The sequence below is a fragment of the Camarhynchus parvulus genome, chromosome 2 (assembly GCF_901933205.1).
Source record: "Camarhynchus parvulus chromosome 2, STF_HiC, whole genome shotgun sequence".
In the NCBI taxonomy this organism is placed as follows: Eukaryota; Metazoa; Chordata; class Aves; order Passeriformes; family Thraupidae; genus Camarhynchus; species Camarhynchus parvulus.
In genome coordinates, this window is record NC_044572.1 from 45161958 (window position 1) to 45177377 (window position 15420).

General features: G+C 34.2%; 1 protein-coding gene across 4 annotated transcripts in view; it reads left to right on the forward strand.

Annotated features, from left to right (window-relative positions):
- Positions 1 to 15420, forward strand: part of ULK4 (unc-51 like kinase 4) — a 211919-nt gene that overhangs the window by 82407 nt on the left and 114092 nt on the right. For all 4 annotated transcript variants that reach the window (XM_030944162.1, XM_030944164.1, XM_030944166.1 and 1 more), the window contains 2 exons: positions 2486 to 2578; positions 12394 to 12442. In XM_030944162.1, coding sequence (XP_030800022.1) covers positions 2486 to 2578; positions 12394 to 12442 — 142 coding nt within the window. The remainder of the gene's footprint in view (positions 1 to 2485; positions 2579 to 12393; positions 12443 to 15420) is intronic.

The following is a 15420-nucleotide window of genomic DNA, read 5'->3' on the forward strand; positions in this document are numbered from 1 at the left end:
AGCCGCCCATGAGAAATCACCCAAGAAGTCTGGAACTTTTGCAATAAGATAACAAGAGCTACTGTTACTGAAGTGTTCTGTGGTAAGTGGTAGTGAAATCATTTGATGACTCATTCATTTAAGAAAGTATCTCAAGCGTAGTATATTTTCCCTTTTGAGAAGATTCATATATTCATAGCTCCTAATGGCCTTTATTTAGCCAATGTGTTTATATTAATTGCTAAGACATTGACTCTAGTTATCTGTGTTTTCTCATGTGGTATTTGGTTTGATGGATCACTGCATCTTCCCTTAGAAATATCCTTTCCTAGTATTGTTTTGGGGGAAGATGGCAGAGAGCTTCAAGGAAAAGGAAGTGAAGTGAGACTCTTTTATTGAACCTCAAGAAATTAGAATGCTAAGTGTGCTAAGTAATAACAGTGTCTCTCAAGTGTAATGCTTAGAAAGCTTAAAACTGTTAAAACCTTGTTTAGGGAACATATTGATGTGTTTATATAAACAAGTATATTGCCAAGTGTCTGTTTTTTAAGCTAGCATGGCTGATTCATTTGTAACTGCTGTTAGGAATTACAGTTTTGGAGACTTAAATCCACGTCTTATGCAGTGAAAGATGACTCCTGTTATCTGAGTCACCTGATAGCATCTTTGATTGCCTCAGAAGATTTAGTTATGGTCTCTGGAAAAAAAAAATAAAAATTGCAAGTCCCATTATGTTTGGTAGAAATATATATTGCTCATGTGTAGGGCTCTTGGAATCAGTGTCTACTAATGTATTACAGTATTTTCTTCTTTTAATAAAAGACTTTTTATTGACCAGTGAGAAAGGGTTTTCTTTGGGGAGCTGGAATCTGTTCTTTGTAAAAAGAGAATTTAATCACTCAAGACCTGAAGCCAACACTGACTTGTAACTGATAGCTTTGTAGATACTCTAATGTGGTTTGCAACCCTACAGTGGCACATTCAAGTGTGTAGTAGCCATGACACATTGCCCATAGGCTGTGTGCTTGTGTAGGTGTGTTAACCCTTGTGAGCAGCTCCTACAGGCTGCATCAAGGCTGTGTGGCTGGTGTGCTTGTCCCTCCTGGTTGTAGGCAAGCAAACCTCTCCCTCTAGATTTACTTCCTGCACATGTCAGAGTGCTGAGGTGTAGTGTCTACGGAGAGGGGAAGAGGTAACACATGGTAGGTGCATGCTAGCATGAAGGTGGTGGGAAGTGATCCAGATTCCTCAGTTCAGACAGTACTAGGGATCTCAAGATGTAAAATTTTCAGTGATTTGCATGATTCTCCCTTCCTCTTACCAGAACACTACAAGTTTTTATTTTGTGGAAGCATTTTGTTGCTCATAACATGGTAACATACCATGTTTTCTTACAATTAATCCTTTCATTTGTTCGTGATTTATTCTTGATGGGTTTTGCTTTTTTTTTTGCAAATGAAGATATTTACACTTCCTGTTCCATTACTTCCATGTATTTGGAGTAGGACTAGCTGAAATCAAAGACTGTTTTGATATAACTGAGTCTGTGGTTTTCTATACTTGTATCTTTCTCACTTGCATCATTGTATCCTACTGTCATCCACACACGTTTTTGTTTAAATACAGTAAAAAATCAGCCCTGTGTGTTGGGTGGGCATCACTAGAATGTTAGTAGCAGCAGCAAAGTCCATTTTGTTTTTCAGCAGCCTGTTTTCCCTTACCAAGATTTCCATGAAGTGATACTTGGAAATGTTTTGAAGATGTTTTTCTTGGTTTATTTTCTGCCACAGCCCTCAATAAGCATTGTTTTAGAGTACTTTTATATTCTGCTGGTGTATGTGACTTGAACAATGAAAGTATGCTGCAGTGAAAGCAATATTTTTTGAAATCTGAGATAAAGTATAAACCTCAATGTGAGTTTCTCTCAATTTTAAGAAAAATGAATGACTATGTATGCAAAATATTGAGCCTAATCATATATAATTTGGTTGATAATCTTCCTAAGCACTCAATAAATCTTCTACCTGATATTTTGATGCTCATATACTACTTGTCCCTTGAAGAATAGATTTTTTTACGTATAAAATAATATAGATCAATAAAGAAGTGTTGCACGTCTAGACAAGGAGAATATTTTATAAATATATTTTACTATAATTTATAGTTCTAAAACATGAATGTTTTATGTATATAACCTGAAAATCTCTATATGTACACATATATACACAGAAGCATATGTATACGTATTTTATAATTATCTCTCTCTCTAAAAATGTATTCTCTTATTAATGCTGCTTTTACATTTAATCTGATGCTGGTTTTAAAATACTGTTTCTAAGTGAGTCTTGTTTGTTGTTTTGTACAATTTGAAACAGCCTTGTATTTCCATTGTAGTTATAAAGTTTGGAAATGGGAAATGATGAATTTTTAGTATCAATTTTTGATGTGTATCTCTTGACTTTTTTACCCCCCACTCTTTCTGCCCCTTTCCCCCTTTGCCTTTCAGGTATGAGCACATTCTGCTGGCTCCAGACCCAATACCAATGTATGCTCTGAAACTGCTGGTGGCCCTGACTGACCGCAGCCCTGCTTCTGTGAGGTGATGCAACTACACATTCTCTGTTGCTCTTGGTTCCTTCTGTTTCAATTTCTCCTCTCCTATTAGGGATCAGCAATAACAGATCTCACTATTGTACTTCTTTGATTAGCACTATGATTTAGAAAAATCATTGGAGAGTTTTTGTTATAGAACACATCTTACATATTTTCTGTCAATTTTATATCATCCTGGTTATTTTAATCTGGATTTAGCCAATGAAACACTAGAGACAATATCTGAAGAATTTTAACAATAAAATTGTCTTTGAAAATGTAAAAAAATCCCAAAGCAAACCTAAAACATTATCAAAATTGTTGTTCAGCTAAACATATTTGTGACTAGGACAAAGGTGGTGCTTTTCTAAATGTATACACCAGTCAATTCACTTGAAAACTGGTCAGTTCTCCTGCAAATATATCTACCCTTAAAATTCCTAGATGCAAATGTTAATTTTTGATATAGGTAGACTCAGTATGTTTAGAAGTATCTTAATATCGCTTTCTTCTTGTTCAAAAATTTAGACTGTGATGGACCAGAAAAGAATAAAAAACTGTGTCGTACATACAAATTAAACTGTGTGAGTTGATAGTAATAAGGAGGGATCTGTCTTCCTGGATATGCCTGAAAAATGTGGTTATTCTTGTCATTGGCCATTGTCTCTTTGTGATGTCTGATAGTGTTATGGCTCAGAGGTTGATAAGCGTTGTAGTGTCTTGCTTTGATTGATTGAAATGAGCACAAGGAAAGAAAAACCAAGGAAATTTAATTTGTTTTCCCACTTTTTATTACAAAAGATGAAACATCATCTTTTAATCTTTTATGATGCTACAGGGAATGGTGCTTTACTATACTAGTAGACTACTAATTTACTAGGTAATTTGTAGACTTGAGATTTTAAATGTTTTGAATTGTATAAAACAGTTTTCATTGTAAAGAAGCTGCTTATGCTACTGTAGGATTTTATGTATTCTAGAAACAAGTAGACAGCTTTTCATTTTTAGATTTAACCCACAGACATTCTAGTACTGTAAGAGTTATGAAGAATACTTGCTGGTTATGTTAGCAGCACATTTCCTCTTCCTACTGAATTTGCTTTATTTGAGAAATCATATGTATTTGCCATTATGTATGGCGCAATCTACCAATGTAGATAGATTGTGGATGCACAGTCATCCTCATGGTCATCTGGCATTAAACAGGAATTTTTTTCTTAATATTATTAAAGAGCAACTGTGGATTATCAATGAACTATTAATAATTTGAAATACCAGTATGTCCAGCACTCTTCTTTAAGAATTGGCTATCAGATTCCAGATTCTAACCCATCTGTAATTGTTGTGTTTCTCAAATACTTTAAAGTCCTCTTTTACTTTCACTAAATCATGTGTTTGGCTGGGTTTCTAAAGGAGCACAATTTAGGCAATTCCCTTGGTCTATCTTTTTCTTTATTCTTTGGATTCCCAATAAATTTTGCAGGAAGTAGCCAATGCTTCAAAAGCATGAGAAAGGTGAATAAAATATTCATATTCATGCAAATTGCTGGTGAACAAAATGGAAACCAGGTACATGCTATGGTGAACACTATATGGCAATTGGTTCTGTTTTGGTTCAATGAGTAATTAATCAGTATTCATGAAGCTCAAAATTACTCAAGGCATATGCTCTCTTTTACACCTTTCATTAGAAGATGGAAAGTATCTGCAAAAATTGTGATGGAGAGTAAATAAATAACACTAGACACAAATCCTGTGGGATTTAATTTGTTCTTAGTGGAAAAACTCTACTGCATTTTAGTACTGATGAGAGTGATGTAAGTCACTGCATTGAATCTCTGTGGCTTCTTCAAGCTTACATTTTATCCACAATGCCTGGCTTTCAAGGCTGGGTGATTTCTCCTGCAATTTTAAATGAATGAAAGCAGCAGTAGTAAAAAGATTGAAAAATGACAAAATGTTAAATTAGTGTTTACCATGCTGTTGCAATGTCTCTTGAAAATAGTTAATGATAGTATTATTATTTTGATGTAAAGAGTGAATTGGGAGGAGGACAAGGACTAGTGTGTGCTTTTATTTAGTTTGTTCCGTATGATAGCTTGTTCTCAGACATGTTCACCTAACCGATTCTCGCTTTCTTGCTCTCTCTTTAATAATTCTACCAATTTTCTTGCTTCTCATTCTTCTTACCATCAGCTCAGGATTTACCTGTATGTTCCCTGATAGAGGTATCTGCATTTGAGCAGTTCTTATTTTAGCACTTGAAAGGAGACACAGATGCACTCAATTTTTTTTGTTTCCTTTTTTTCATAGCTGATACTGTAAATTAGCTAAATTGTGATATCAGAGAAAAGAGATTTCATCTTCCTCCTACTATTTTTGGGCATTTCTGTTTTCTGTTACAGGTTGTTTGTTATATATGGCATAGACACAGATACTCAAGTTATGGTTTTGATGTTTGTTAAGCTTATGATAAAATACTGTAGTTACAATACATGTTTTGAATTCCTTTAATTAGCATTTTATAATACAAAAATACTTTGTACTCTTTGCCATTGCTCCACTGTTGAGGTAATTTTTAATATTCTCTGTTGTAGGAGCTCTTCCACTCCATTGCTTTTCAATTTAGCAGTGAAAAACTCTAGTGATAACCCATTAGTGTGTTGATGAATTAGATCTCTCACCAATGTAAGTTCTCTCTTGCGTAAGATGGGAGCTGTAAAAAACCCCAATTTTAATGTGTTTCTGTGGACACTTTTAATTATTTGGACATCTAATCATATGAGCATCCACAGGAAGAAAATCCAGTTTCAGAAAAGGATGAGTGTTTTCTTCTCTGTTTTGACCTGAATGGGTTAGAGTATAATTGAATCAGGTACCCTTTTAGATCACACGAGAGTTGCTGTCTGATACAACCTCATTTAGAGTTTGTTTATTAAGAAAATAGTAAATGTTGGAAGAGTGAGCTTTGAACCGAATTTGTCCATCAGTTGTCTGTTTTATACTTGGCTCATAGCAAATAGTCTGGCTTTAAACCTTCTAGTAATATTCTATTGTGGCTCTCCTAAATGCTTATTGCCTTGTCGTCTTCAAGAATTTTTAGTGGTTTGTGACAAGAAAAATTATGAACATTAAAACCAGTGTGAGAATTAATAGCAGAGTTCATATTTAGCTATATTGAGACTGCTGATTTCAAAAGAAATCACTGATATTAAGGATAGTTAATGAAAGTTAAACTTTAGTTATTGATTAATTTCTGGACTACTGTAAATTTGCATTAGTTTTTTTTTTCCCCTTTGCATTAATTGCTCTTGATGAATTGTACCTGTGTAAAGAGTTTTTGGAGGAATAGAACTTTTCACAGTGGGAGCAAATGTCTGCAGCAGGCTGAGGTGTGATTTAACTATGCAAAGTCTGCATTCAGAAAGAACAGTATCATAGGTAACTTGTCCTTTTGTGTGTTTGCGAACTTAGTGTATAGGTTATATGCATAGATAGGAAGTCAGACATAATCTATAATGGGTTGGGGTTTTTTGGTTCGTGCTTTGAGTCTTTTATGCTCTTTGCTGTGGTCTGTACTGATCCGATTGCTAGGTTTTTTCCTAGTAATGAGGATTTTTTGTGAATTTCTTTGTTTCTTTTATAACTATGATATAGCTATACCTGTATGATATACCAATTCACTGCTCTTAAATGTTTTGACTGTTGTAATAGAATCTATACTGTGCTACTCCAGGAAACTTTTACTGGATCATGATTCTTAAGCTGCCTTTTTGCCTTACAAAGAACCTTATGGAATGTAACTGTGTGCTCTCTTAGGCAGCTACTTGGCCTACCTTTAGTCAGAAACTCATAGCATTTGGTGACATTAATGTGTCTGAAAGCTAAACCTTCTGAACTATGGAGTCTGAATTTTAGGGGTTGCTAAAATAGACAACTTTGGTTTCAAGGAAGAGAGACAGTAAAGTTAATAGAACAGAAGTGGAGGGAGGAATGTCAGATACTGCATCAGATAATGATCATGGAAGTGGGACACATTCCAGTAGTCTATTAAGGGCATTTCCTGAGGGAGAAACACCTAAAAACTAATAGCAAGGCACCCTTCTTAGATGTATGATGAAGGACAGGGAACCAAATTAAATAACCTTTCTCACCTCCTGTCCTTAAAAATAAATCTTCCAGGCAAACATTAGGCTGCACTAAAAAAGAGGAAAAGGCATCAGAAACTGAACCAGAAGGGTGCTGAAGAGCAACAACAAAAAAATCTGCTGCTTCTAAACACCACAGATCTAGTATCTGTGAAGATGATAGATGGATCAACCTCATACGTTGCAGCAAATTGTCCTGACTAATCAAAGTAACCATTGTCGTGTTTTTGGAATCATCCAAGAATTGTCCAATTTTCAAACATTGTTAATGCTACTATTTGTACCTATGCATCATCTCTTAAAGACCATTAAAGGCACATTTTAGGGTTGCTGTTAGGAATAAGTTGATAGTCTTTTCATACACTATTATGATCTACATCAGTGGATCAATTTAGTTACATTCTACTATATTCTGAAACAGTTTAAAATCTTTGCTCTTGATTTCAAAAAACAAACAGTAAAAAACCCCAAACAAACCCAAACTCTTTGGAGTTCAGTTGTTGCTTTTAATAATTTATTGATGTTATGCATAGATTGTCTTAGATGTATTTCTTTGCCACTATACTAGAAGTCTAGTGCTTTAGTCCTTCCCTTGATTAATATGGGCTTATGTTAATTGCTTTAAAATACTTTGTTCTTCTCATTAGTCATTTTAATTTCCTAGTTTATGGTTGAGATGCTCATTTTAAAAAAGTAGGTCTATTTACTTCTATATTACTTCTCTCTTTTTATGTGTTGTTTTACTTTCTGTAATGAATGTGAATAAAATAAAATGGAGTAGTTCTGATAACAGGTAAGCCGTAGGGCCTAGTCCAGCTGAACTGAGCAGTAGAACTACATGTTAGAGGTGTACAACATGAGTGAGAAAATCACAGTCCAGATGGATTGAGAGAGATTGCCAGAGGATTAAACTGTTTTATTAGAACTTTGGGAAATGTTTATGTAGATTTAGGACCTGATTTTGGTTTTGATTATGCTAGTTTCACATCTATGGAAATTGAGTTGTAAAAACCCAGATTTTCCTTGTAGAGAAGTAATGCTAATATAAAACAGCAGAGAATTTTTATGATCTTGCTGTTCCTATTGTTGGGTGTAATGTTTGTATATATGCTGCTTTATCGAAAAACATCAGGCAGGAAGACTTGCCCAGAAACAGACTCTTGAAATGTTTTGTGTCAGCTAGTAACACTGTTGTCAAGTTGCACATCATTGTAATTCATATCAAAGGCAGTGGTCAGAGTTCATTATTGCAAGGGAGTTTTCATAGTCTAGTCATGTACAGACTGTAATACTAATCACCATTTTTAATGTAAAACACAACTCCTTAGTGTTGGATTTTATGAAAGCTCCCCTTTAGTAAAGAAATATGCTATTAACCTTAAACCTGTAATTTTGTTTCCTCTTTCGTGTTGCTGATCAATTACTGAATGTCTAACTTGTAAAAATGTGAGAGAAATGTTTCATGTTACTGTTAAGTGAATTTTTGATAAGAGTCATGTTGGAAGGTTCAAATGATGTAAAGCATTAAAAAGGAACAAATACCATTCATTCTTGTTTTTTTTTACTTTCGGTAGTGAATTTTTTGCTTTGTAAATATATAAGTACCAAATGAGGAAGAGTCAGCTGGTTAGGTTGTTACAGTTGGAGCTGCAGACTTGAGTGAATTCAGTTCTGCCATGAATGATCTGTTCAGCATGAAACAAATCTAAACCACTGTCCAGTCCATTCTCTTGTGTTCAATAGTAGGTGCCAGAGAAGACTACAGGAAGGAGTCATGTGTGTGTGAATACTTTCTGGAGGCTTTCTCAGCCACCTCTGAGGGTTTTTTTCAGAACCCATGTAAGATGGTGTTGTGTTCTGTAGATGGTAGCTATTGAGGAGTAATCTTCATTTATGTGGACTAAAAGAGATATTTCACAAGTCACTTTCAGCATAAATAGTTATTCTATAACATAACCACATGTATATAAAGTTTTATCATCTTCAGGTATTTTCTTTGTATTTCTTTGTTTGATCTGATCACTTGCCATTTAATTTTATGCCATCATGTTACAGTTAAGAAGAAGTACACTACTTCATAAATTTCTGGAATATTTTCTCCTTTAGCTGTCTCCCCCAGCCTTTGCAATGTGAACAGACATGCCTATTTTTAAAGAGTCCTTAGTGGGATTCAAAATTCTATCATGGATTTGACATTTCATCCCTTTAAAATTAATGTCTTGGTTCTTGCTCTGTGCATGTCCACCAGTTCTGTTCTGCAGAATCATTTCTACTCATTTGTTCAGCTAAGAATGTGTGTAATACTCTTATTTCCACACCCTCCCATCCAACTTTTCTCTAAAGATTCTCTCTGATAACACATTTTCTATCTTTTTGAGGTATCAAACCTGTAACAAAAAGCCTTTTGTGTTTAGTGTCCTGGAGTAGGTTTTTGTTTTGCAATAAAGTAATTTAGAATTTCTTAGAAAAACAGATTTTGCATATTGTTAGAAAGCAAAATTGGAGGCACAATTTCATTCTGAAAATTATTACTATATTAAAAATTCAGATTGTACTGATAGCAAGTCTTTTAAAATCAGATCACCAGTTATTTTGAGCCAGCACCGTTTATTTATCTATAGTTTTAAATGAGATGGATATAGTTAGTGTTATTATTTAGTATTATGATTTGCATATGTATTACATGATGATTCTGTATATTTTCCAAACTGGGTAGGACCTAATTTAATATAAATTAAGTAATAGTCTTTGAAGAACCAAAATACTTTTGCTTTAGAATAACATTCTATGAAATAAATCCCACAGCTAAACCCCTCTTTCACTAGGTTTAAAACAATTCCTTTGTAAAACTATGTAAGACAACGAGTGTGATAAAGTCACTCTCTTGCTTGAGCACATATATGCAAAGTTGGGATACATCAGCTTTAAGCTTTGTCTTAATGCAGTACTTGATGTGACTTTATGCTTTAGCTAAGTTATGTGTATAATTTTCTTTCAAGGCTGCAGCTTTTTATTGTTTCAATCATAAAGGTTGGCAGGTGACCTTAAAGAACAGACCCATTGGCTCTAGTTTTGTCTTAGCTTATCTCAGCAGAAAGTATAGCTGACTTTGTGGTGCTGTAACAGTTGGGACCACTTCCACTGTTTGGAAACAATTGTTTCATAATTTACCCTCTACTGCAAAAGCATTTTTCTAGGTTCTGCCTAAACTAGGATTGCTTAGCTATTCTTGGTATTTGATTGCATTTTACTGCTAATGTGTTCACAGTTTAAATGCTGCTTATGTAGCAAAGTGAGCATCTTTTGCTGGGCTAAGTAGTTCAATAGGCTCTAAGCATAAGTAGGCTTGTGCTGGCAAAACTTCATTTTGTCAGTATGATTGCTGTTACAGTAGCTGCTCTTTTTGGCAGTCTGTGGTGTTTAAATGACTTTTTTTACATTGAGTATTGTTATACCTACATCAGCAAAATTCTGTTTTGCAGGCATGGACTAGGCTTTTAATTTAACTGGTAGATTTGGCTCTGGAAATGAACCTCAAATATAATAAGTCCTCCTATCTGTAATCCCAGCACTCTTATGACCTGGCTGTGTCCAAGCTGCCGTAACTGTCTATTTAAGGGTTATTAGATGGCCCAGAGGAGATTGGCTTTCATGTTCCCCTGACCTATTAATTTGTTTCCATTGCGTATGGAAAAAATTTTACTTCAATTTAAGAAGAGGAGAAAATGTCCTTAAATTTAAGCTTCTAAACTTAGAAATAATGAGTTTCTTTCCTTACCTAAACTCTTTTCCCTCTGTTGAATGTAACATTTCTGTATGCAAGAAAAAATGAACACATTTGTTTGAACAAGACTATTACTTAGTTTTGTGAAATGTTTATATGTGGATGCATAAAAGGATACTGTTTTGTTATGTTTTGAACAGTTTAGTGGGTATGTTTTACTTTTCTCTAGGTCTACATGCTAGTACTGTACAATGCAGCAGATCTTCTTATTCCCACCTTTAACTCATATGGATTCTATGTCATAAAATCATTATTACATTTAGGCGAAGGCAAGGATCAGAGAAATAGAAGAACAGTATGAAAAAGGAAACCATTATTCATGCATGATGCATATATCTGCATTACTTGGAAGTAATTCTGAGTTGTTCATAGATACTGTTCTTCTCTAAGCATGGCTTTCTTTCCTTATTATATTTTCTTTACAAGATGGGATTCCAGCAAATATGAACAACCAGGGCTCTTACAGGTGACATTAATCTAAATGAAGCATTTCTTTTATAACCTTTGGATGTTTGTTCTAGCCCCCTCTGATTTTTTTCATTAAATTCATAGAGGAGAATGTGCAATTCTTTTTAAGTGCTTCAGTTTACAGTCTAGTATTTTAGCTTATACTATCTATAAAAATAACGCCTTCTCCCCTTATCTTATTGGACATGAATAAAAACTTTTAAATGGAACTATATAATTCTAGGTGTGTATGAGTTCTTTTTAACAAATAACTTACCAAACAGTTAAACTGATTATTGTTTTACCAGAAGCCAATATAGAGTTTTACACAGTAAAGCTTCAAACATGGAGTTAACTACTTGTTTTAGTCAAAAATAACTGCTGCTGTTTATTCACAGTGAGCTGTGTAATATAACTTAGTATTTTTAGCTGGCATACTACTGGCAAGACAACTTTGTAGAGTGTTGTACACTGAGATCCCAGACATGCTCTCTGTGTTTGAATTCTACATTTATCACATGGGCTTCTTAATGCAGTCTTATCTTTGCTGTGTCACAAAGTCAAACCTACCAATTATTTATGAAGCACTTCCGTGACATTATGATGACAAAGAAAAAAATTTTAAGACACGCAATTGGGTGTTCTCTGTGGCGCTTGGTGAATAGGAATTTAGTACAGTGTGTAAGAAAAGGTGACAATCATTATTCCAATTTGACAATATAATACAGAAAAAGGAGTAAAATATAATGCAGTTAATCATGTGACTCGTATGTTATCGTAGCGTGTGAGACACACATGCTTTACTAATACAGTATTTTGTGCTCCAGCAATAGAAAACACTGCATTGGTGTAAAATATTGCTGATTTTTGAGAATATTCTATCTTTAAGCATATATATGCTGGGTTTTGTCTGATTTTGAAATGCAGAAGAATCTAGGTGACTCCTTTTGGGCCACTACTGCTCAGCATTGTCAAGTATCTGACAAATGTATCATATAGAAGTATGTTAAACCCAAGAAGTTAATTAACATGGCATTCTTAAAAAAAATGCAGCATATTTATAATTTCATAATGTGTGCTGAGTCTATTAATTCAAACAGTTAATGGTGCACTCTGTTTCATAGTATGTGTAGTGGTACAGTTGCAGCATTTTATTAATTACTGCCATTAAAAAAGGCTAAATTAATTACTGTTCTACTCACTTGAATTGCATCAGTGAAGCAGACCTAGAAGTAATTTCCAAAGCAGTGTATAACATTGCTGTTTCTGTTTAATATCTGAAATAGAGGTAATTTTTGTTGAGAGCTAGTCAAAGGCTAAGGTTCTGGGTCATGGATCTTGGCAACAGCTATTCTACTGCTCTGTTCCTCTTGTGAGTTTACTGTGTTAAATAAGAATTCACTTCCTCTGTTATTAAATAAATCTTAAAATATGTTTTTGCAGCCTCATGGAAGAAAACCATCTTTTTCCAGTTCTTTTTCAAGTCATCTTGGTAAGAATAATTTTTAATATAGATATATATTCTAATAGATAGTAGATCTAATAGATATCTAACAGATAATGGATCTAACAGATCCGGTCTCCCAAATCATATCTAACTAGTAACTTTCATTAGTAATTTTGGTAAAATAATATGTTTGTAAAATCAAATGAAACAGTCCAAAAAACCATAAGAATCTAGAGTAAGCAGACATTTAGGAAGTTCTTGGCATCTAGTCCACCTGTACAAGAAATTTCTTCAAGATAAGTACTTTTTTCTTTCTTGAATCAAAAAATCCCCTAAAAATAGAATTAATGAGCTTGATTCTTAATTAGAGCAATATATATCCTAAGGGCATACAAGAAATCCTGAGGAAGTTACATTTTATTTAATAACATCAAATTCAAATTTGATACTGTTGGCATGGTAGTCTCAAATCCAACTATTTGCTTTTAGAATCTCTTTCAATATAAAGTATCAAGATATGATTTTGGGATAGTCACATGTGGAACTTCCAACCCTAAATAGAATCTGCCACTTAAAAGGTTAGGAAAACTGTCCGGTTTGTTTCTCTGAAATGTTGCAAAACAAATATGTTAATGAAAAAAGAGATCTTTAGGCTAGTTTGGAAGCTGGGTACTAAGCTATCCATTAGCCTTCTCATTGTTAAATTCCAGTCTCTTGTTAATTTTTTTAAATTTCTAAGTTCATGAAGTTGTATCAGGTAAGTGTCCTCTCTTGTGAGCATACTCCTGATGAATACTAAATATGCATTATGAGTAAATACACATAATTTATGTAGTGCGGGCAGATTGCATACTTGCTTTTGTATCATTCTTGAAATTCAGTCTTATTCAGAGTAGATGAGGTTCATAAATGGGATTCTGAATCAACTTTGATATTCCTTTCTTAAGTTTCAGTACTTTAATCTTCACTCTTCCTTTGCAGTGATTTATTTTACTATCATTTTGAATCTCTTTAATACTGCAGACCTAGATAAGCCATTTTTATTAAAGTAACCTTGTTAGTGATGATAGATTTTTTCCAGCAGCATACAGAACACAGGCTTTATGATATTTTTTGTACATATATCTACAAATCTCTTTTTGTGATAAGTATTGAGAATAAAACCATACATTTTACTGTAGTTCACAGATAATTTTGACATAGGATGGGTACTAATTTTAGGTATTAATAAAGGAAGAACTCAGTAAAATATGGAAGTCAAATGTTTCATATTAATAACCTTAAATATTTAGTTAATATTTGAAATGTCTTCAGGTGCTAGAGTCTTGAAATTTATATATATATATATGTTAGTTTATAGCTATGAGCATTTGAATGTGGTTATGATCTCTCAAAATATTCCCAGGTATTGAAAATTTTTGTGTAATGTATCTATAGTCATGGAATTTAAAATGTGTTTATGCCATGCCATGTAAGTAGGACAAGCTGTAGTCAGTCATACATGCTCCCTCCTTACCTCCCCACATACAGTTTGACCTCAGGAGTTCCAGAAATAGTTCCATGGTTTTTTAGGGAGTAAAGTAGTTTATCTTTAAATTGTCTGCATGACTAGTGGTCTCTCAAGGTTTCACAGCTCTCTTGACCCCTTATGGCTGTCTTTGAGCCAATGGTTGGAGTTGGGGGAAAATTGTTTAGCTTTTAGGGAGAAAAAAATTTCCCCTTTCAACATGCTTTGTTCAGAGAGGACACCTGTAATTATGGCTTCAGTTGCCATATACAGCATTTGAGCTTTAACAGTGCACTGGCAGTGAGCTGTGGTCCTGTTTGGGTCAAGGGATGAGAGATGTAACACCAGAAACAGCAAAGGAGGGTGGCAACCCCTTCCTCTGTTTTCCCTACAGAAAACTGAATTCAGCAAGGAGTGGTAGGCAGTTGGGAAAACTCAGGAGCCAGGACTAAATCAGACTGGAAGGATTAATCATTTGGCTGCTTTTCTTTTGAACAGAATAGATTGAACAGGACAGAGTAACAAACTTCTTCATTACAGGTTTCTGAAATAATTTTCAGTCATATAGGTGAAGGGAGTTGCATGTAATCTGATTCCCATTATTCTCTATAGACTAGTCTTTGTCTAGGTTTATACTTTTATGGGTTTCAAGGATCAACACAAATGGTTGAGATCTATGTTATTATACCTAGTCCTTTACCAGACCCTAAACTATTGAATTATGCTTCAGAGTTAATACTCCATTTTATTCTGACAGTAATTTAATGTAGAGCTATTACTATCTAGTCCATGGTTTATTACTACTACTTAATAATTTCTATGCCAAGACTTAATATCCAATGTGTATTTTCTATGTATTATTAAACATTAGTTCATATTATTTTCTGCAATGCAACTGACAGTACATTGACTCTGTTAGACTCTGAAGGGAAATACTGTGGGTTTAAAATTGAAAAGCAGTTCCATGAGCAGTCTTTGTTTCTAAACTGTGCTGCAATCCAAGTGGGATTGAATGTACTAGCTTTAATCTAGCTAGTACAGTAGCAAGGACATGATGGCTTGCAGATACTGAGCAGTTCATAAGAAATAAGTTTTAATATGACTGCTTTTCACTGCTCATCAGTGTAGAGTTGTATTACCTCTTATACTGTACACTACCCAATGTTGTGGTCTAAGCAGTAACACTGAGATTTGGCAAGGTTTTTTTTATCCTCTGTCATCTCTCTGGACTAGTTAGATCTCTGAATTCAGTCAAAGCATATATGAAAAGTACCTTTTCATGTCACTTATGGCTACAATTTTGTAAATGTTATAGTTGCCAAGCAAAAGAACTGGATCAGTGAAAAAATCTGTTACTTCTACCTAAAAAGTTGTTCTAAGAGAATAGCCATAATTTATCTTCACCTGAACCAGGGTTTAGTCACTGAGTTAATTAGTAAGAGGCTTTAAATAGAGTTCCGGTTCCCCTGGAAACCTTCTGCACTCATTCATCTCTTAACATTCAGTTGCATTTAGG